Genomic DNA, 23,955 nt, shown 5'->3' with positions numbered 1-23,955 from the left:
TACTTGAAATTTAAAGTGAGAAAGATGAACTTTACGTAGTAAAGAATTTTATAAGGATGAAAAAAGATGATGTATGTGAAACATTTTGAGCTTCTCTGAGGAACAGTAAGATGTAATAACTGTTTAAAATATAAATGCATTAGTTTAGATTCCTTTCACAAAAGTGCCTATTGAGTGTAAACCATGTAGGTATTTTCCCCAACTACTTTATCTCGTGAAATTGCTGATGGTTGGTTGTGGAAGTCCAGGAAGGAAACTGCTGAGCACCAGATATGGAGCAGTGGGACTCGTGTTAGACTGTGAGACTAATCCTGCTGCCAGCACAGTCTGACATTGGAACCTAATCATGCCACTTTAATGTAAGTCATCACACCCTCTCCTTTAGTTGAGAATAGTGCTGTCTGCTTTTTTTTCATAGTCATATCTGTAAGTCAGGATGACCTGAGATGAAATGTAAGGATGCTTCTTTAAAAAGCTCGCTGTTCATCTCATTAGGATGATTCCAGGAATTAGGAATATTTGTGTGTCTGGGCACATCTGTGAGGGTCATTATTATGCCCGCTCAAGAAGACATCAAAAAGTGAACAAAAAGAGAAAAGATTGAGAGATATATGAGACACAGGTTTTTGACTAAATTATAACTTTAGCAGGACATCAGAGTTTTGTTATCCTAAAACTCATTATGTACTACCATTCCTTTTTTCATGAACTAAGAAGATACAATAAATGATTAATTGGAATTCAGATAAAAAGTAGTATTGATTTAAAAATTATTTGTGTTGGGGTGCCTGGGTGGCTCAGTCAGTTAAGTGTTTGACTCTTGATTTTGGCTCAGGTTATGATCTCACAGTCATGGGATCGAGCCCCATATCAGGCTCCATGCTGGGTGTGGAACGTACTTAAGATTCTCTCTCCCTCTCTCCCTGCCCCACCCCTGTGTGTATGTGTGTGTGAGAATTCAAGTTCGGATTTGGCTTTTATTTGTATAACATATTCTGGTTCATTGTTCATATATAGATAATTTCTTTGTTTTTTGAGAGCAAATTACTTCAAAGCTTACATTGGTTTACATTTTGTATATTTAAGAACTCTAAAAAAATGATGATTTCAGTGATTTTAATTATGTTTTTTCATCTTTAAGCAGTTACTTTTTTCTTTTTTTAATTTCAGGCCACTTTCTGAGTTCCTATCTTAAAACTTTTTTTTTTTTAAATCCTTTAGAACAAAAATTTCTAAGTTCTTCCATAGTAGGTGATAGAAAGAATTCCTTGTTTTTTTTAAAATCTATAATTATGTAGTTTTTTACTTCCTCTTTATATTAAGGTCCTATGGGCATATTTTGCTAATTGGGATATTGTTAAATAATTTTTAATTATTTAAACTAAAAAACTAAATCATACTTATACATAAAGATAGAACCATGGGTTTGTGACTCATGACCCCTGAAATCAAGAGCCCCTTCTCTGAATGAATCAGCCAGGCACTCCTACATAAAGATTGTTTACGAGACCTTTCTGGATCACCTTAGTTAAAATTATAGCTCACTTCTTACTTTTTTCTTTTTTTTTTTTTTTTTTTTTTTGTCCTTCTCTGCTTTGTTTTCCTCCTTAGCATTTGTTGCCTGCTACTTCTAATATAAATACAATCTTTTTTTTCTTTTTGCTTTGTTTATGGTCTGTCTTCTCTATAAATTATAATCTCCCTGAATGCAAAGATTTTTATCTTTTGTTTACTCCTATCAGTGCTTAGAAAAGGCACTGTATAAATCCTACCCAGTTTTCAAATCTCTAAATTTAATTTGTAAACAGTATTTAGCGAGAAATTTTAATTTTTAAGAGATACTGACCTTGTTTTAAATTTTTGGTAGTGAATGCCAAGCCATCTGAAATATAAACATTGGGAAAGTTAATATCATCTTTTTTTAAACTGTTATTTTATGGAAGACATATGCCTTCTTACTCTCATCCCCTCAAATCAGGAATTTGTTTAAAATATCAATCCTCAAGGCATCATTTGGAGTCTGCACATATTAAGCCCAGACATTTGCAAATTTCTGGATTAGTGGTGATTAATTAAAATGCAGTTTTGATGTGCCTTAAGATCCTGAGATACCTCAAATTCCAGAAGTCTCTTAAAAATCGGGCACAGTGGGAAGCAAATTCAGGAAAATAATGCTGGCATCTTCTCTCATAAACCACCAAATCAACAAATAACTATGTAAAATGAGCTCTTGTAAAACTTGAGTAAAGAATACTATCAAAATGATTAAAATCTCATATATTAACTTAGTATTTTTAATGGGGAAATATTGCTTTGTAATATGTGTGGGAAAAGGTATTATTAAGAAAGTATTTAATATCTCTTTTATTCATTTTAGATAAGATGGGAAAAAAAACATCACATTGGGGGAACCACCAGGATTCTTACATTCTTGGTGGTGGTAAGTATCTTTTATTCCATTTTTATTAGATTGATGATGTATTCTTGTAGGCCTGCACTATACCTGTTTATTATTTCATGTTTATTTTTAATTTTTTTCATTTTCTATAATTATTTTCTGAAAGATAGCCCTTAAAAAAAAGTCAAAGTCAAAACCAGATTAGTGTTCTTTAACTTAAAGACACTATTATTAAGTCAAACTGGAGTTGGGTTTGGTATGGAATCTCCAACTGTAAGTATGATTCGGTATTAGTCAGCTTGGGCTGCCATAATAAATTACCATGGACTACTTGGCTTAAACAACAGAAATTTATTTTCTCACATTTCTAGAGGTTGGACATCCAAGATGAAGCTGTTAGAATGATTTCTTTCTGGTGAGGTCTCTCTTCCTGGCTTTTGGATGCTGGCCTTTTTACTGTGTCTTCCCATGGCAAAGAGAGAGAGAGCTCTCTGGTGTCTCTTCTTATAAGGGCACAAGGTCATCATCAGGGTCCCACCCACATAAGCACATCTAAGCTGGGGATACTGAAGGTGGAAGTGGTGGTGAATTTTTAGGACAGTGAGGAAAAGTCCAAAAAAAACCTGAATTAGTTCAATATAGACTCAGGGATAGAACTGTGTAGGAACAGAAAAAAGACTGTCAGACTTCCCTGAAGACCCAGTTGATACCAGAGCTTATCAATTTCATTGTACTACCAGTATGTCCAGATATGTGATTTTTCTGCAGCAGCATTGGTAGTTCAGGTGTCTGCATGGACAAGTTAGGCTGTTTGTTTGTTTGCACTTCTTCAATTAGAAGTATTTCCTCTTGAGGGGCACCTGGATGACTCAGTTTGTTAAGCTTTCAACTCTTGATTTCGGCTTAGGTCATGATCTCTCAGTTTGTGGGATCGAGCCCCACATGGGGCTCTGTGCTGATGGTGCACTTGGAGCCTGCTTGGGATTCTGTCTCTCCTCTCTGCCCCTCACCTGCTTGTGCTCTCTCTCTCTCTCAAAATAAACAAATAAGCTTAAAAAAAAAAAAAAGAAGCATTTCCTGTTCAGTGGTTCAGTTATTTAAAAGAAAAAACAAAAGCTGTCTTCTAGTGTCATGCACATAGTATCCTTGGTACACCTTTTAAACGTTGCTCCTGAAAGCATGCCTTACTAGAAGTTTTGTGGTGAATGGAAATGCACTTGATCAGTTGTGGTTTTGGGTTTCCCTTGTTTGTCTCACATATGTATAGCAGAAACAGGTGCGGTCCTTTGGCTCAGAGTTGTTCCTGTATTTGGAACAACGGTTTGTTGCAGTTAAGTGCTATCATTGTGCTGTTTTCCTGGAGATTAAGACTGAGCTCTTATAATGTATAATATTACAAAAGTCAACTTTTCGTTTTACATAGTATGCATTTATGATAGCTAGATCTAGATTGTAAATATTTAGCTGTTTGCTGAATGTAATTGAGTCCCCTCACCTGTTGACACCTTCTATTTTTTATGTTTCCAATTAGGTCTACAAGGTAGCCTAAGAAGCCATTTTAGGAGTCTGTGTCTATTGGATTAGTAGGCTGAGTGAGGATTTTGAAAAATTTTCATTAAAGAATTAATTTTATTTCTTGCACCTGTTTCTCATTTGCTCCATTTCTTATGAATGTAACCTGTTTTCATACAGTTGACAGTTGATAGTACCTTTAGCTTTTTTGGTCTTAACTGTCAGAAGATACAGCTCTTAAATCTGCCATTGCTCTTCCTTTTTCTTGGGCTTTTAGATTCAGGGAAGCTCTTCTTCTGTGGTTTTGGTATTTAACTAATTTTAATTTATGCATAGTTGGAGAGATCAAAGAAATGATAAATGGACACATTTTTTTAGAGTATATTTGTTCGGTTTAAATCTAGCACATGCAAAATATATAGGTACAGTGTTTTCAGTTTTTAAAAATGTCCTCCCTTAAACTACTAATGTACCCTTTGAGGTCCCTATTTCATCTTCGTAAATAAGTGGTTCTAAATGATTTTGAGATTATGGGATCCTCTGAGAACTGATACAAAGCTGTGGATCCTCTCCTTCAGAAAGCTGCCCAGATCCTAAGCTTTCTTGATCTTTGTGTGTAACCAGCCATGACTGTGGGCCTTAAATCCAGCAGATGCTTGATCTTTTTTTGTTGTTGTTAACTGTTTCAGAGGTCTTTTTGATTTTCCTCCCCCCCCTTTTTTTTTTGATAGGACTTATTTTTTTTTTTTTTAAGAGCAGTTTTTAGTAGTTCACAACATAGTTGACAGGAAGGTACAGATATTTCCCATATACCTTCTACCCCGACATAGGTATAACCTCCCCCATATTAACATCCCCCATCAAAGTGGTACATTTGTTATAGTTGATGAACCTACATTGATACATTTATAACTACCCAAAGTCCACAGTTTACATTATAGTTCTTGGTGTTGTACATTCTGTGTTTAAAAAAAAATTTTTTTTAACATTATTTATTACTGAGAGACAGAGACAGAGCATGAGCAGGAAAGGGCAGAGAGAGGGCGAGACACAGAACCCGAAGCAGGCTTCAGGCTCTGAGCTGTCAGCACAGAACCCAATGCGGGGCTTGAACTCACAAACTGCGAGATCATGACCTGAGCTGAGGTCGGATGCTCAACCGACTGAGCCACCCAGGCACCCCTTTTCTGTGGGTTTGAACACAATGTATAATGACATGGTCCATCATTATAGCATCATACAGAGTATTTTCACTGCCCTAAAAATCCTCTGTGCTTTGCCTTTTCATCTCTCCAACTCTGGCCCCCCTGACCACCACTGATCCTTTTACTGTCTCCATAGTTTTGCATTTTCTGGATTCTTTTAGTTGGAGTCATACAGTATGTAGCCTTTTCATATTGGCTTCTTTCACTTAGCAAAATGCATTTAAAGTTTTTCTGTGTCTCTTCATGGCTTGACAGCTCATTTCTTTTTAGTACTGAATTATATTCCATTGTCTGGTGGTACCATGGTTTGTTTACCTACTGAAGGACATTTTGGTTGCTTCCAAGTTTTTGCAATTATGAATAAAGCAGTTATGAACATCCATGTATAGGTTTTTATGTGGACATAAATTTTAAATTTCTTTGGGTAAATACCAAGAACCATGATTGCTAGGTCTTACAGTAAGAATATTTTTAGTTTTGTTTTTTTTTTTTAAGTTTTTTAATGTTTATTTACTTTTGAGAAAGAGGGAGAGACACAGTTCAAGCAGGGGAGGGGCAGAGAGAGAGGGGGACACAGAATCTGAAGAAGGCTCCAGGCTCTGAGCTCTGAGCTCTGAGCTGTCAGCACAGAGCCCGACATGTGGCCCAAACTCATGAACCGTGAGATCACGACCTGAGCCAAAGTTGGATGCTCAACTGACTGAGCCACCCAGGAGCCCTATCCTTAACTCTTTAGAGCTGTGCTTTATTATATGTGCTCTAGGTTAGGGATTCAGGGCTGTACTAATATATATATATATTTTTAAACCAGGAAAGCAGTTACTGCTGTTGAATTCGAGATGATTAAGATAATAGGTATTCTTCTAAAACTTACTGCTTGCTAATTTGGTCAAATGCAAGGTCCCTGTTGGATGGACCAGTTGCAATTTTATGACTTCTTCTCACTTCTGTATTTTTATAGAATATTTGAAAATGGAGTTGTCCTGTTGTTTAAGCCTCTTGATCAAATATTTACAAAGTGTAAAACTATGCTGCCCTCAAGGAAATAAGTATAGGAGAGATAAACAATTAATAGTATTATAACTGAGGTATATATTAGTTACAATAGCAATTCAGGGGGAATGCTTACTTTAGTTGCGAGATTTAGGAAAGGCTTTATAGAAGAAAATCTGAGCTGAGCTAGAAGTTGAGTGAAGGAACGATATTTTGGGCAAGGAATAGTTAGAATGAAGCCTCAAAAGGAATGATTGTGAATCTACGACATGACTGGTAGCTTGGATCAGTTGAATTGCAAGTGCAGTACTATGAAGCAATAGAATAAATGGATGAAGACAAAGGCAGTGGCCAAATTATAAAGTCCTAGAGTACATCAAGGATTTTGGATTAAAACTCAAAGATTTTAAACATGTTATATGACATGATTAGATTTGTCCTTTTAGACATTCACTTGGCATCAACAGAGATGGATTGAAGAGGGTTGAGAACAGAGATGGAGTCTAGTTACAAGGCAAGTTTAATTGTCCAGTTGAAAGGTGATAGGTGATTGATCCCAGATAGGAAACAATGAGTAGAATAGTTGGCATGTGAAGGATGTTTCCTAGGTTTTAGATTTGGATGGTGGGATGAATAGTGATGTCATTGACTGAAAGAGGAAATATAGAAAGAGCAGCAGGCTTTGGGGAAAAAATGCCATAATTTATGTTGTACAGGTTAAATTTTGAGATGCCTCTGTGACACTCAGATAGTGATGCCCTAACACAAAGTCAGAGGTCTGGGTGTATAGCTCAGAGACAAGTCCATAATGGTTTGGAAATAATGAGCACAGACCATACTGAAGGTGAAAAGTGCTTACAGATTCAACTGCCCAGTGTAACCAGTGAGACAGCACCTGGGGTTACAACCCTGAGGAAAGTCAACATTTAAGCCTGGGTGGATGAAGAGCAGCCTCAAAGGAAAATAATTGGAAAGGGAGAAGGGTAATCAGGAGAGAATAATGCATGGGAACCAGGAAAGGCATTTAAGGCAGAGATTAAAGTTTATAACAATTGTAAGTAAGAGGACATAAAGATTTTCCTGAATTGAGAAGTAAGGTGAATTTTGGTGGTCTTGAGGAAAATAGTTTTGGTAAAGTGGTGAAAGAAATTCAGAAAGCTTCTGTAATTTGTTTTTCTACCTCGAGGGTTACTGAGAGTAGCCGAAGTGTGTGGTGGCATATGTAGTTTTCAGATTAACAAGAGAACACGACCTAACATTTTAGTTTTTAGATTGAAAAAAAAAAAATTTTTTTAATGTTTATTTATTTTTGAGAGAGAGAGAGAGACAGCAGGGGAGGGGCAGAGAGAGAGGGAGACAGAATCCCAGGCAGGCTCCATGCTGTCAGCACAGAGCCTGACGTGGGGCTTGAACCCATGAACCATGAGATCATGACCTGAGCTGAAACCAAGAGTTGGACGCTTAACCAACTGAGCCACCCAGGTGCCCCTAAATTTATTTTTTTATTTTAAGTTTATTTATTTATTTTGAGAGAGAGACAGGGAGAGCAAGCAGGGGAGGGGCAGAGAGAGAGAGGGAGAGAGAGAATCCCAAGCAGGCTCTACGCTGTCAGTGTGGAGATAGATGTGGGCATCTAACCCGTGAACCGTGAGATCATGACCTGAGCTGATACCAAGAGTCGGTCTCTTAACTGACTGAGTCACCCAGGTGCCCCAATAGCCTTGTCAATGTGTATAATTTATTTATTTACTTTTTAAAATACTGACTTTTTATTTTATTTTAGAGAGAGAGTGTGAATGCTGGCAGGGGGAGGGGGGAGAGAGAGAGAGAGAGAGAGAGAATGAATGAATGAATGAATGAATGAATATCTCCCCTGAGCTGAGCTTGGAGCCTGACTCTGGGCTTCAACCCACAGCCCTGGAATCAGTGACCTGAGCCCAAATCAGGAATGGGATGCTCAGCCAGCTCAGCCAACTGAGCCACCCAGGACCTCCTCAGTTTGTGTAATTTAAATTTAAGTCTTCTTTATTTAATGTTTTAATGGCAGGAAGTATGCCTTATTCTTATTTAATTTTATATATAAAACACCTTTTGAAATAACTTTGTTTCCATGTATTTATATACTGAAATAACTATATATGATATCACAGAGAAAATAAACGAATAGCTAAGATTATCATGAGAACTCAGTTTCTTTCACCTGGGAGTGAGAAGTTAAATCTTAACAGTATGCTAACACTCTAATGATTTTAGAGTCTAATGGATGAATATCAGGTATAGCTAAGAATAACCAAGTACCCATGTAAAAACAGTAGCTTGAATTAGTCAACTGGTCACCTGAATGGTATAATAATTATCATTGGCAGACTAATTCTTACTCATGTCACATGTCTCTCCTGTAATAGGCATGGCATAACTTTTTGAATTGAGTTAACATAGGGTGGGGAATGGGTGAAATAGATGATGGGGATAAAGGAGGGCACTTGTGATGAGCACTGGGTGTTGTATGGAAGTGTTGAATCACTATATTGTACACCTGAAATTAGTATTACATTGTATGGTAACTAGCTGGAATTTAAATAAAAACTAAAAAAAGAAAAAAAGTTAAACAGCAATATAAGATAGTGCAGGTGACAACTAAAATAGGAGTATAATCTGGTGAGAAGGGAGTAAAAAGTATTGCAAGAGAGAAATAAAACAGAGGTGATTAGGCTAAAAAGAAATAGCAAAATGTTCTTGGGAGCAAAAAAAATGTAAAAAAATAGGAAAATTTGGTGGCGAGAAGATACTATAAATAAATGATGGAATTTTCCACTAAAAACAAAGGATTAGAAAGGAAACTGAGGCAAATTTTACTCTGTTAATAGGAAAACTTCTTCTCTTGCCATACTAGTTTTGAGACTTTTCTAGAATATGTATTTTTTAGTACCTTTATTCTTCTTTTAAAAGTACTTTTGCATATACCATCTCTTGTATCTGTACAAAAGCCTATAAAATACATTAACAGATACTGTTTTCTCTCTTTTTCCATAAAGAAGCTAATGGAAGGAAACTATTTTCTCAAGGTCAGATTTAGAATTAGAGCTGAAATTTCCTGAATTGTAACCAGTGCTCATCTCAGTAACAGATGATATTTCTTAAACACAGAGCAGAATTTAGTGGCCCACTATTAATAAGACATTAATTACAGTTCCCTTTTGAACATCCTGAGTGGCTAATTCTAGACAGTACATAATGGGACTCAGAAAAGTTGTCTCTTCTGAGTCTGGTCTATATTGAGGCATCTATACATCACTGGCAGCTGCATGTAGGGTGAGGGGGTGGTTGCCATAGGATACTCAGGAAATGAGTTGGAGTATGAGAGTCAAAGGTAGGATAACAAAGTGTTTGCTGTCTTATCTAGGACAGGTATCTACTACACTTGTAACAGCTGATGCTGCTTGGCCTGCCAGAGCTGCATAAACTTGCCCATAATCAGCATGAGCCATCTTGAAATGAAAACTCTTCATACCATACTCACATTAGAGGTAAAATAATGTAAGAATGAAAAAGTTCAAGCCCAGCTCTGCCACTAACCAACTGTGTGACCCCTAGGCAAATTATTTAACCTTTTTAAGCTTTGGCTCCCTCGTTGATAAAACAGGCATAATAATGGGAGGATTAAATGCTGAATGTATGATGCTTAATATATGATGCTTGAATTTAGCACATAAGCTATTTTAATGATACTTTAAACTATTAATTTATAATTAACCCAAGAGTATTGTGAGAATGATGGCAGTGGGACAAAATGTAAGTCTTGCGTTTTGTAAACTATTAAATAATGCTTTGGAATAAGACATTGCATGTATGTCTTCATGCTCTTCATCGAAGATGATTAGCAGGTACATGTATATTTTACATAAAACCCTCTTTAGTGTTATGAATAGTTTTCTTCAGTATAGATTATGAGGATCTAAGAGTCATTTAAAATACATTTTTGGGTCAAAGAGAAATAACTTCCTTAGCTATTAACAATTTGAAATTAAAGTAACATGGCATGCTCCTTAGAAAAAAAAAATTTCCCCTGTGTTCTTTTCTTCTTTTAATTTTTATTTTCAGGTAGTCCCGAATGTGGCCAGTGGATTAAGGTTATATAATTATGTTAGCATCCCATCTTCTGGACACTTCTGACATGATTATTCACCCTTGTAGACTTTTCTGACAACCATTTTGCGTTCCTTATTCCTTAGAGATATTGACAGCTAGTGAAGTCATCTCCACTCACATCCTCAGAATAGAAGAAAAACAGTTAATGTATTAGTGTTGAAGAATCCTCAATTTGGAAATCTTATGTTTTCCTTTGATTTATGTGGGGAAAATTTTAATAATTACAAATGGTACAAGAACAAAGATTTTAATACTTTGCAGGTTTTGATTCCTGTAGTTGATCTCTAACCTCTTCATTTGTAAAATACTTATTTTTCACTTGTTTCTGCATAGGAACAAAGAGACTGTGTAAATCTCAACCATTACTCATGATGATGAATCCACCGCATTTCAAGGATAATATTTTCATGTCCAGCTTAATAGATGATCTGTAAAGATTTGAAAAGCTCCTTAGCCGCTAGCATTTATGGTTGTTAAGGGAAGTCTGTGTCTATAGAAGTCCAGAATTTTCTACCCTTGGCCCTCATGGGAAACAAGGAACCAGTTCTGTGGGTCATCAGAAAAGCTTACTAAAGTAATTAATGAAATTCCTCCAGCTAAGAACAAATCAAGTATTGCTATGACTCTTACCTACTTAAAAAGCCTAATTTTTCCTCTAGGACATACGTCCACATTTTCATATGGCAAATGTCATATTATAATATCAGCCAAAAGTCTTTGCCCAGAGTATTGTAAAATTTTAATAATATATGAGAAATAACTTCCACATTGGGTTGTATTTGGGTGCTTTAGGAAATTGAGTCTCAATTTTCAATTCAACTCATCACTAGTTTTGGATCCACGGTCACATATATGCCATGAATTTTATATCTTCTTTTTTCCTCTGTGAAGCATATGACATAGCATATTGCATAGATTATGAGTTAATATACACTTGAAATATTAATAGGAGAAAATCGTAGTTTAAAATGTTAATTTATGAAGGGTTTATAGAGGTCTTCTCATTTTAAGCTTGTTATTTTCTAAATTAGGTAAGTGATTTATCTACTGTCCCACAAAACCAAGCATGGAATAATTGCAGAATGTGAACTCACATTTTGATCATCATGCAGCTTTGTTGTTGTTGTTATGATTATAACTAATTCTTCTCAAATATTGCAATGATATTGTAGCAGTCACAATATACTCTATGAATCAGATAAACTAGTGCAAAACACGGGTTGGATTTTCTAGAAAAGGTAAACTTTTGAAATATCTTTCCCATTTGTGATGACTTCTTAGGTAAGAACATATAAATACTTATAAAATAGATGAAATGTGTTTAACATGAATATCATAACACTAAAAATAAATTTGTATTTAATTTTTAAATTCATTTTATACTTAGAATTTTGTAACATATTTTACTTTAATTATGAAACTCCTAATGAATAGGGTTTATAAATTGAAAATTTACCTTATTTTTATGATGAGTATTCTTTATTATTAGTATCTCATAGGTTTCTGGTGGTCTCCTTAGCTGTATGGTCTTTGAAGTGATGGAATAGAGATTGCAAATACACAGAAAGAATTAATATTTGTTTTAATCACTGTAAAATGGTACCTAAAACAGGGCTGGCCAGGATACTTTTTTTTTCCTCATTTTTTTTCAAATTGTGGCAAAATACACAAAACATAAAATTCATCATCGTAACCATTTTTAAGTGTACAGTTCAGTGGTATTAAATATATTCATAATGTTGTGTAGTCTTCACCACCATCTATCTCCATAACTCGTTTATTTTGTGAAATTGAAACTCTATATCCATTAAACAATAACTCTCCATTCATTCCCCACTCTTCCATCCCCTGTCAACCACCATTCTGCTTTCTTTCTTTATGATTTTTGGCTACTGTAAGTACCTCATATAAGTAAAATCATGTAGTATTTGTCTTTTAGAGAGTAGCTTCACTTAGCACAGTGTCCTTGTGGTTCATCTGTATTGTAGCATATGTTAGAATTTCCTTCCTTTTAAAGGCTGAGTAATTTTCCATTGTATTTATATAGTATGTCTACTTAACCATCAATGGGCACCTGGGTTGCTTCCATATTTTAGCTATTGTGAGTAATGCTGCTATGAACCTACGTGTATAAATATCTCTTTGAGACTCTGCTTTCAATTAAAAAAATTTTTTTTAACATTTTATTTATTTTTGAGAGAGAATGACAGAGCGCAAGTTGGGGAGGGGCAGAGACAGAGAGGAAGACACAGAATCCGAAGTAGGCTCTAGGCTCTGAGCTCCACCACAAACTGTGAGATCATGACTTGAGCCAAAGTCAGCCACTTAACCAACAGAGCCACTCAGGCGCCCCTGCTTTCAATTTTTTTCTAAGTTTTTATTTTTATTTACTTATTTTGAGAGAGAGAAGGGGAGAGGCAGAAAGAGGGAGAGAGAGAAGAGGCACCAGGGTGGCTCAGTCAGTTAAGCCTCTGACTCTAGATTTTGGCTCAGGTCATTTATCTCCTGGTTTGTGAGTTTGAGCTCCACATTACACTCCATGCTGGCAGTGTGCATCCTGCTTGGTATTCTCTCTCTCTCTCTCTCTCTCTCTCTCTCTCTCTCTCTCTCTCTTTCTGCCCCTCCCCAGATTGTTCTAAGTAAATAAATAAACTTAAAAAAAAAAAAAAATGAAGAGGAAGAGCAAGAATCCCAAGCTGGCTCTGTGCTATTAGCGCAGACCCTGACGGGGAGCAGGGCAGAAGGCTCGATCCCACAATCCCATGAGATCAAGACCTGAGATTCCAATGCTTAACCTGCTGAGCCACCCAGCACTCTGTGCTTTCAGTTCTTGTGGGTATAAACCGAGAAGTAGAATTGCTAGATCATATGGTTAAATTTATTCCTGGGTATGTTACTTTTTTTGATACAATTGTGAATGGAATTGTTGTCTTGATTTTGCTGCCTGATAGTTCATTGTTACTTTATAGAAACACAGCTGATTTTTATGTATTGATTTTATATCCAGCAACTTTACTGAATCCATTTATTTAGTTTTAGCAGATATTTTGTTGATGGTGTCTTTAGTAATTTGAGTCTTCTGTCTCTTCTATGTCTCTCTCCCTTTTTTTAAAGTTTATTTGTTGTGAGAGAAAATGTGTGTGTGTGATTAGGGCAGGGGCAGAGAGAAAGGGAGAGGGAGACTCCCAATCAGGCTCTGCACTGACAGCACAGAGCCTGACATGGGGCTTGAACTTAGAAAGCATGTGATCATAACCTGAGCCGAAATCAAGAGTTGGATGCTTAACCAACTGAGCCACCCAGTCACCCCTTTCCTCCTGTTACTGATCTCTAACTTCATCCCATTGTGGTCAGAGAAGATACTTTGTATGATATCTATCTTTTCAAATCTACTGAGACTTAATGTGTGCTTTAACATATGGCCTATTCTGGAAAATGTCCCATGTGCACTTGAGAGGAAGGTATATGCTGTTGTTGCTGGGTGGAGTGTTCTGCATATGTCTGTTAAATCTAGTTACTTTACTGTGTTGTTTAATTTCTGTTTCCTTGTTTATCTTTTGTCTGGTTGTTTTGTCCAGTATTGAGAGTGGAGTATTAATATCTGTAATTATTATTGTATAACTGTGTATTTCTCCCTTTGGTAAATGTCTTCAAAGGGTGTATTTCTTTAACTTTATTCAAGGAGATCATGTATGGGTAATGTATTATTGTCAGAAAAATACCATATAAAAAGTTATCTCATTTTAGTAAGTTGTTTTATTATCCCTCATCTTGATCTTGTAAACTTTTAACCTTACATTAAATCCATAAAGGGAAACTTAAAAATAGAAATAGAGCAGTGTTACTGTTCCAAGGTAAATATTTAATTTAATAATATGTGTATAAATAGTTATTTATTGATAGTTATTTAATAACTTTTAGGACATAGTCTGATAAGAAATTATTAGTTTTTTTCCAGTCCATTTTGTAAGACAACATTTTAAAAGTAAAAATGTAATAATTTCCAAGAGGGTTCTTACAGCATTTGCTAGGAAATTAGTGAATAAGAAGAGATATTAAGATGTTTGTCATAATATTGCACATATTATTTTCTGTTTAAATACAATTTAAAGACCATTATAATTTTGTTTTTTAAGAGCTTTGAAGTTCCTTAATAACATGAACATAAGAAATAATATTTACAATATACTATAACTCATAACACACTTGATATAGGCAGAAAACTTTTACCTGTATCTTTGTATATCTATAATTTGTATACTTTTTGTCCCAAAAGGGACCTAAGAAGACCAAGTGCAACTTTTAATTGCGTTGTTTTCCTTATTTTCCTTGCTTATTGTGGAAACTTCAAAGGAAATTAAATGGCAGTACTCAATCATTCATATTTTTTACTGTTGAAGACAATCTTATTTTACTGAACTAGTTGTGTTATAAGGCCTACAGAATGTTTTCTCCTAGCTGTGGAGAGAGAGTTTCAGGCTGTCTCCAAGGGTCAAACCAAAGAGTCCAGGTTTAATTTATCTTTCTTTTTTTTATGCCAATACTTAACCATCTATGTTCTTTTTTCTTTTTTTAATTTTTATTTAATTATTTTTTTAAAAATTATATCTAAGTTAGCATGTAGCAGCAACAATGATTTCAGGAGTAGATTCCTGAATGCCCCTTACTCATTTAATCCATCCCACAACCCCTCCAGTAACCCTCTGTTTGTTTTCCATATTTAAGAGTCTCTTGTGTTTTTGTCCCCCTCCCTGTTTTTATATTATTTTTGCTTCCCTTCCCTTATGTTCATCTGTTTTGTATCTTAAAGTCCTCTTATGAGTGAAGTCATATGATATTTGTCTTTCTCTGACTGACTAATTTCACTTAACATAATACCCTCTAGTTCCATCCACATAGTTGCGAATAGCAAGATTTCATTCTTTTTGATTGCCGAGTCATACTCCATTGTGTATATATAACACACACACACACACCATATCTTCTTTATCCATTCATCCATCGATGGACATTTGGGCTCTTTCTATACTTTGGCTATTGTTGATAGTCCTAACAATATGTATGCATTTTAAACTTTAATGCAAGCTAATCATAGTGTTGATTATATTATTGATAATATGCTTACTCTGTTAGATGCTGTATTTATGTTATATAATTTAATTTTCTCAACAATCCCATTTTATAGAAACAATTCCCTTAATAGAAAGGAGGAAATTGTGTTTCTGATCTGTTTAAGCAGTTTGAGCTAGTAATTAATTTACAGACCTGGCTTCTGAGAAGTGTCCTGTTCCAAAACCTGTGCTCTTAACCAATTGATTAGTCTATTTTCCATTCTGTAGAGTGGGAAATGTATAATAAAAAAAGATTTCTGTTGATCAGTATAATTGCCTTTGTTGCCAGTGTTTCTAGATATTTGCTTTCCTGAATTTGAATCCTTTGCTCATGCTCATTGTTAATTTCATTGATGGAAGGATGATCAGAGACATAATTTTGTAAGCAGTATAATTATTTTTCCCAACCGGTTCCACCTTACTTATTCCCATTGTTTTTGAATAGGAGGGGAAAAAAAGAGACCTTGGATTTTTTGAATTTTCAAAATTACTAACCTATTTTGGTAATTGCAAGGACAAAAAAGAGAATATTTTAGGAAAATGTATTTGTTTGAACAGTGTGATTAAATGGTCAGGATATTGGCCTGGTAATTGGAAAACAAAATTACCTTGAAAAAAAATAATGTGTCACTTTATTCTTTAATGATTAAATTAGGATATTATTTACTGTTGTTTTTATGGGGAAGCTGTGAAAGGCATTGTAATTATTTCAATCATGTGTTTAAGCTATATAAACAGATAATTTAAAATGACAGTTTAAAAAATGTTTTAATTTTTTTTAGAAAAAAATCTTAGCATTTCTGAAACATAGCTATTTCTGAAAGATGTTATTGCAGGAAGAACCCTGCTTGATTTAAATCTTTCATAGAAACATTTGTCCTGAAGAAGAAAACACATTTTGTATAAAGAGTAATACATGTCTTCTATTTTTGGAATTTTGATCTCTCATTTGGTGTTATCTGCTTTTCTTAATGTTACCATAATTACTTTTTTAGTGTATTTTGGGATCTCTACTGTGCAGCTCCAGAAAGACGGGAAACATGTGAGCATTCAAGTGAAGCAAAAGCCTTCCATGATTATGTGAGTTAATGTTTAATTGAACTAAATTATATTGTTAGTTTTCTTTTTAACCACTACTCTTGAAAAATTCATTGGACCATCTATTCTTTTTCTTTGGTTTTAAGAAACTGGGTGTTATTTTTTTCTTAAAAATTAGAGTTATAACTTTAAAGCGAAATACAAATGAGTGTTTGTCTTGTTGAAAAGCTTAAGATACAAGGTTAGTCTTAATTCCAAGTTGTTAAACGCATTTTTTTTACCTTTAAGCATGCCTGATTTGTGAAATTTCAGATTTATAAAAATGAAGTAGTAATTCTTTATTCTACAAAAGGAGTCATGAGAATACTACAAATGATAAGTTTCTCTTTTGCACATAAGATTTAAAAAATACATAAAGATACTATTTTCTTCTTTTTTATACCTTTCGGTTACATATCAAAACTATCCTCTATAATGAATTAATTTCTACAACTAAAACTTATTGTGAATTAAAGGAAACAGCAAAAGATGCTATGCAAAAATGAAAATGTGATTTTTAAAACTTTTTTTCATTTTTTAATTCTGAGTGGAGGACAGTAGATTGTCCCTGGCTAAGTGACGTATATTGAGAATTTTGTTAGAATAACTGCAAATGTGATTTTAGAGAGTTGATGGTGTTAGGAAGTAGAATTGTAGAAAATAGGAGGGGAAAAAAACAAAATTTTTTTTTTTAGGGAAAAATTGCATTTAAGAATAAGATAGTATTGTGACGGGTCTGGGAAAATACTGTTTGTAGAATTGACCATAAAGGAAGGACATCTTGAGTTTGGGAGGAAGGAAACCCAATGTCCTTAGCTTGGAGGAGGTGGAAATGGGGCTGGAACCTGAGGAGATATATGATGGTAACTACCTAAAACTTAACCAGAGGGTTATTTGTTATTTGTTTACTTGGTAGAAGGGGGACATCATTCTGTGTGAATAGCCTTAAAAACCAAAACCAGGACTCAAAAGGGAAAAAGACCTTGTTCTTCCAAATGACATACTTCAGTCTCAGACTAAAGAGTTGAAATAGCCAGGAGAATTACAGCCCTAAAAGTAGCACTAGGAACAGTGTGCAAGCTGAAGAGAAGGGAAAGTTTGGGCATCTGGCAGGGACTGTGTAATACTTTAACTGTGTACCAAGCTGATTAAAGTGACTGCTTGTGCTTGCCTCATCTGACATTGATTGTATTCATAAAGCTTGCTCCGTACCAAACAATAGCTCTTGGGTGAGTGAGTGAAACGGATGCTTTTGCATGGAAAGAAAATGTAGAGAAAATCCAGGTAAGGCAGAATCTAGGGCACAGTATTTATAGCAGAAAGTAGAGCAGAGATCCAACCATGATGATGATAAGGAATCTGGCTAGAGTGGGATACTTGCATCTCATCTATCTCCTACACCAAAAAGACATGTCTAGCTTTGACCTGCCATTCATGGGAAACATTTTTGAAATACCCAATAATTTTGACAACTAGATGGCATTCGATAGTGCCAGTATTGTACTCCAAAGGACAATAATATTTGTGAATCTACATTTTAAGGAATTAATTATGTAAATAATTTTTCAAAATTCCATTGTATAGAAAAATGCACCCTACTGTTTACCATAGAGATCTTACAGGGAATACTGAACTAATTTAGCATGTCTTAGAAGCATTAGATAAATCATCATTGTCATAGCCTCCTCCTCCACCTCTTCCTCATCATCATCCTCATCATCATTGTCCTATTCATTTTGCATTCATGAGGCATTTTCAGTATTTCAGAGAATATTCACACTTGTTAGCTTTAGAAACCCACTTAAAATTCCAAAGTTTTTGATCATGAGCATTGGCTAGAAGTACAATTGAAACTAGAATAGATTTTCAAGGAAGAATAATCCCTTAGCATGTAATTTGGTCCTAAAAAATGTAGTTTAGAAAAAAATTAAGTATTTGGATTTTATAATTCATTATGAATGTTAGCACATGCTTTATCAGATGTTTTCTAATTTTATCTTAAATATTAGTTTTAAGAGATTTGATTTATTTTAGGCAGCATTTTATTATACCTTTAAGCCAGTTTAGTTTCAGTGATAATATGTCTCCAAAATTGTCTTTTAAATGAAGGTTTGTGAAGAGGTTGACTTACATAATTTTATGTTATAATTGGATTTTAGAAATACATTTTTTTTGTAGCATAATTTTATGGTAATTTTCATGAGTAGGATTTCCTGACTTCTTAATAGTAGATAGTTTCTGAAAATAATCAACACAATTCATGTTTAATGTGCAGATATAGAAATTTGAAAGACTCAGGGAAGAAAATGGGAAACAGGAACAAACAATAAGATTGTGGCAAAATTCTAGACTTCTATATTTCTTTATTAGAGTTCATGATGGGACCATTTCTGTAATAGTAATTAATATGTATACCTACTGCCTTTCAAGGTAGCTCTCAAAGGAGCATTCTGAAAATATTTTGTTCAAGAGCTTCATCTTTAGAATAAAAAAGTACTTGCATGCATAAATTCTCATATGTTTAAAAAATAGTCTTGTTACTTTATAGTCTTTGTTTATATGATTGATAATGGGTAATGAAAAATAGACTACTTTTTTAAAAGAAATGATAGAGGCGTAATGAGGTGAATAATGAATAATCTTTTTAATTAAAAAATAGGCTAAAATGTTAAAAATGATTACCTTTTGATATTGGGATTATGCAAAATACTTTCTGTATTTTCCAAATACTTACAGTTAATTTTATATTCAGGAAATTTATTTTAAAACAGAGAAACTTTTACCTTTCAGTGACTACCTTACAATGTCTCTTCGAAATTAGAAAATAACTAATTTAGTAAAATATCACATATTTGAGGTGGTTCTGTGTTTTTATATGCTGTAAGCATTTATGAAAGACTTTGCTTTTTGTATGTGCACATATTGAGGGAGAGATCTATGAACTGAATAGATGTAACTTTTAGGCCATTGTATAACTTTTAATAAACTCTTTTTTTGGTAATTATTATCCCAGAAACATTTTTGGCTTTTATTTTAATTTTTTTTTTGGGGGGGGGGTTGTTTTTTGACCTCTTTAGAATATGGATTTTTGTCACTCTATTATTTTATTTGCCAAGTGATCATTGATGCAATGTTCATACCCTTTCCCTCAAAAAATTACCTGTTCATACTTCCTGTGAGAAAAAGTGAAAACAAAATAAAACATTTAAGATGAGTAAAACCTTGATCTTCTTGGATTTATATTTAAAACATATTAAATATTTAGCATCTATATGCAGTGCTATTTGTAAAATAATGACACATTTGGAAATCAACAGTAAATAGTGTGCAGGCATGCACTTTTGGGTGACAAAGAGAAAACACAAGGAAATGATTATTATACAAGTTAGAATATGGGAAATGGGAAGAGGTTATGATTGGGATGGGGCTCATGGAAAAGGCTTTTGAGATATTTGGCAAAATTCTATTTTGCCTGACCATGGTGATGATTAATTTATAATAACCATGTGCTTGCTTTATAATATTTCATAAAAATGCCATACATTTATTTTGTATTTTCTCTATATTTGTAATTTTGAAAAATGTTAAAATAGCAAGATATTAAAATATAGTTAAGGTAATTAACTTTAGAAAGGAATAAACACAGTATTTTCCAATGTATTTACGGGTATTGCTAAGCTTCCTCTTTGAGAACTGATGGCAGGAAAATACAGTGATGATCTCCAAACAAATCTGTTTCTTCTCTGCTATGGTAGATAGTGTGAAGTTATGTCTACCTGTTGATTTTCTAGAGGGGAGTGGAAAATAAGATCAGAAATGCTGGAGGAAAGTTTAATAATTAGGAATTTATCGGGGCGCCTGGGTGGCTCGGTCGGTTAAGCATCCGACTTCGGCTCAGGTCATGATCTCGCCGTCCTTGAGTTCAAGCCCCGCGTCGGGTTCTGTGCTGACAGCTCAGAGCCTGGAGCCTGTTTCAGATTCTGTGTCTCCCTCTCTCTGACCCTCCCCCGTTCATGCTCTGTCTCTCTCTGTCTCAAAAATAAAATTGAAAAACGTTAAAAAAAATTTGAAAAAAAAAAATAATTAGGAATTTATCATATGAGAGGGTATAGAGATTTTACTATGGAGCCATTATTTTGCCACATGACTGGGAGATAACTAACTTGGAACTGTAATTTTTATCCTGAGTGAAAACTAGGTTTATCTGAGCTGTAAAATTATTATTAGATGCTACAATATTATCATTAAAAGTAAGCCATCACCTCACATGATTAAAACTAATACATGCTAACTTGTAATGTTTATTGAACTAGCTTTTCTTTTCTCCCCATTAGTATGTTTCTGTTTTACTCTGAAATCACAGGCAATGCTTTTACGTGGAGTTAATTAATATTTACTAGATTTTTTTTGTGCTTCAGATTAACATAGAGTTGTTTTATTTAACAATTCGTTTCTAATTTCATTCATTTCCTAAGAAAAGTATCAATATATACTATTAAACTTAATGAGAAATGTATACAGTGATTATAATTTTAGTTCTCTGGTATGAATGAAGATTCCTTAATTGTCCTAAAGCAGAGATAGAGCCAAAATATATCATTGCTTTAGTGTGGTGGTAATGAAATCACATTATTACAATGAGCTCTTGGAGAGCACAGTATTCGGTTTGTTTTTCCCTGGGGTCTGTCAAATAATAGTTCGATAAATGTTAACAGAATATAGTAGTCTGTAAGTCTGGTAGACTGGAGAGGTTTTAAGTTGTTCAAATGTTCAGATAAAGTTGTAGGCTTAAGTTGTGATTGTTGATAACATGATGCTGATTTTTGTATTCTTGCCTAAGAGAATGTTTATAACTTCTAGAAAGGATTATGTTATAGGTTTGTCATGATAGGATACTTTTAAAAAATGATACACAACATGTAATATTATGTAAATAAAACAATAGGAGAATAATGTTTTTATTGATACCTTATGAAAATTGTTTTTGCAGATAATCATATTATATAGGAAAATACTTCTGTAGAAAGTATAACATAGTGAATATAGTCAATAATTTTATAATAACTTTGTGTGGTGACAGATAGTAACTACACTTATGGTAACCATTTTGTAATGTATATAAATGTCAAATCACCATTTTGCACACCTGAAACTAATATATTATATATCAGTTATACTTCAATTAAAAAAATACATTTTTCTAAAAAGAAAACTATTGCAGAGAGTTAAGTACACCCTTTGCTATGATAACATCTTCTGTGTACCTCCCTGATATTCCTGTATATTAGATTTTTATAATGGAATGTTTTCTCTAATGATTGGTGAGCTTTCTCAGGGAGGAGGCTTTGTCTTGTCTTTTTCATCCCCTGTGCCCGGCATGGTGCCTGACATGAGATGTTCAAATAATGTGTGGTGTTTATATAAATGAATGATTAAATAAAATATTATCTAAGAAGTTTTTGTTATTTTTTAGTTGAATGTAACTGGATATGTAATTTTAGGAAGGTCATTTAATACTACCTTTATTCATTTTGTATTTCAAAACAAATTTAGATAAGACAGTAATCTGTAAAGACATAACAAATGAATCAAAGCAGGTAGCAAAGCCTTTATATCTCAGGAGGCACGGCACTAGGGAATCTAGCTGTGAACAAAATAGATACAATCCCTATTCTCATGGGCTACCATCTAGTGAAAGAGATCGTTTCTCAAGAAGTTTGAAATGTCAAGTAGTAAATTACATGGAGAAACATATTATAGTCTTAGATTGTTAGATCAGTCAGAATGTATATTTAAGACTATGGAGAGAGATGGCAAGTACACATAACATCGGATGGGGGTTGTTTTCAGTGTATAGTAGCTGTAATTAGTACCTGCTCAAATTAATGTATCACATTAGGCTATAATTCTCCTACACAGTGTAAAGTAGAGTTGTTGTTTTTTTTAATGTTTATTCTTTTTTTTTTTTTTTTTTTGAGAAAGAGAGAGTGTCAGAACATGGGTGGAGGAGGGGCAGGGAGAGAGGGAGGCGGAGGAGGGGCAGGGAGAGAGGGAGGCACAGAACCCGAAGCAGGCTCCAGGCTCTGAGCTGTCAGCACAGACCCTCATGGGGTGCTTAAACTCACGAACTGTGAGATCATGACCTGAGCCACAGTCGGATGCTTAGCCACCTGAGCCACCCAGGCACCCCTAAACGAGAGTTCTCAATAGGATAGGAACACATAAACTTACCTTTAAAATCCATTAAGATAATAAAAACTGTTGTAGGTGTGTATTAATGTTTATCAGTCAGTATATACGCATTTGTTCACCTCAACAGGTTCACTTTTCACCTTATATGCTGTCTTGTTTCTACCATTGTTTTCATTTCTGATAGGATCTAGTTTAATTTCTTTTGCAATGTGTAAACTTTATAAACCACCTTATATTCTTTCTAGCATAAGGTAAGTTGTTTATTTTTGTGTGTGTGTTTTTGTGTAAGCTGTGTCCGTTTGAAGAAGCACGTCTACCACTTTACATGTGGTATCTGTGTGTCTGTAATCCCAGCTTGTCACTGTGCCTAGGAATGCTTCTGGGTGGCTTCAAAGTACTGCAGATAACTATATCAGCTATGTTTCTTATTTCTTTTGATCCTGGGGATTTCCTGTAGGGCAATATGTTATGTCAGTCATTTGATAGAAGACATGAATAATAGGAGACAAGCAAAAAAAGTATAGGCATTTTGGAAGAATTCTACTTAAAAATATTTTATAACGTGGGTGGCTCAGTTGGTTAAGCGTCGGACTCTTGATTTCAGCTCAGGTAATGGTCTCATGGTTCATGAGATTAAGCCCTGAGTCAAGCCTGGCATTGAGCTCAGTGCTGACAATGGGGAACCTGCTTGGGATTCTCTCTCTCCCTCTCTGTCAGCCCCTACACCCCCTCAAAATAAATAAATAAACTTAAAAAAAATTTACACCATAATTTCTAGCATTAGATAGATACTACAAAATCCTTAAAGAAATAAATGGAGAAACTAATACGGAAAAGAGATAAACATAAGTATGACTTTATTGACAGCTTGTTTCATTGTGAAAAATATTTTTTCAAAGTATATGGTTTAAAGGAATTTCATCTTTTTTTTTTTTTAGATGTTTATTTATTTTGAAACAGCATAAGCAGGGAAGGGGCAGAGAGAGAGAGAGAGAGAGAGAGAGAGAGAGAGAGAGGGAGGGAGAGAAAGAAAATTCCAAGTACGCTCCACGCTGTCAGGACAGAGCCTGATTTGGGGCTTGAATCCACTAAGCACGGGATCATGACCTGAGCACTTAACTGACTGAGCCACCCAGGTGCCCTTCTTTACTATTTTTAATGCTGATATTATACTACCTGTGATTATGTTGCCATAGAGTAATAACATAAAAGCAAAACTGATAGAAATAGGATACTCTTTCAAAAATAATACATAATTCTAATGTACTATTAGAGATATGAAATTCATAAATTTAAAAGTCATATGAAATAAGTTATT

General features: G+C 34.4%; 1 protein-coding gene across 3 annotated transcripts in view; it reads left to right on the top strand.

The window, feature by feature from the left end:
- SSBP2 (single stranded DNA binding protein 2) overlaps window positions 1-23,955 on the top strand; it is a 316,598-nt gene that overhangs the window by 96,043 nt on the left and 196,600 nt on the right. For all 3 annotated transcript variants that reach the window (XM_042942559.1, XM_042942541.1, XM_042942550.1), the window contains exons 3-4: window positions 2,383-2,440; window positions 16,364-16,448. In XM_042942559.1, coding sequence (XP_042798493.1) covers window positions 2,383-2,440; window positions 16,364-16,448 — 143 coding nt within the window. The remainder of the gene's footprint in view (window positions 1-2,382; window positions 2,441-16,363; window positions 16,449-23,955) is intronic.

Source organism: Panthera leo, chromosome A1 (genome assembly GCF_018350215.1).
Source record: "Panthera leo isolate Ple1 chromosome A1, P.leo_Ple1_pat1.1, whole genome shotgun sequence".
In the NCBI taxonomy this organism is placed as follows: domain Eukaryota; kingdom Metazoa; phylum Chordata; class Mammalia; order Carnivora; family Felidae; genus Panthera; species Panthera leo.
The sequence above is the reverse complement of the archived record's forward strand: the minus strand, read 5'-3'. Positions and strand labels throughout refer to the sequence as shown.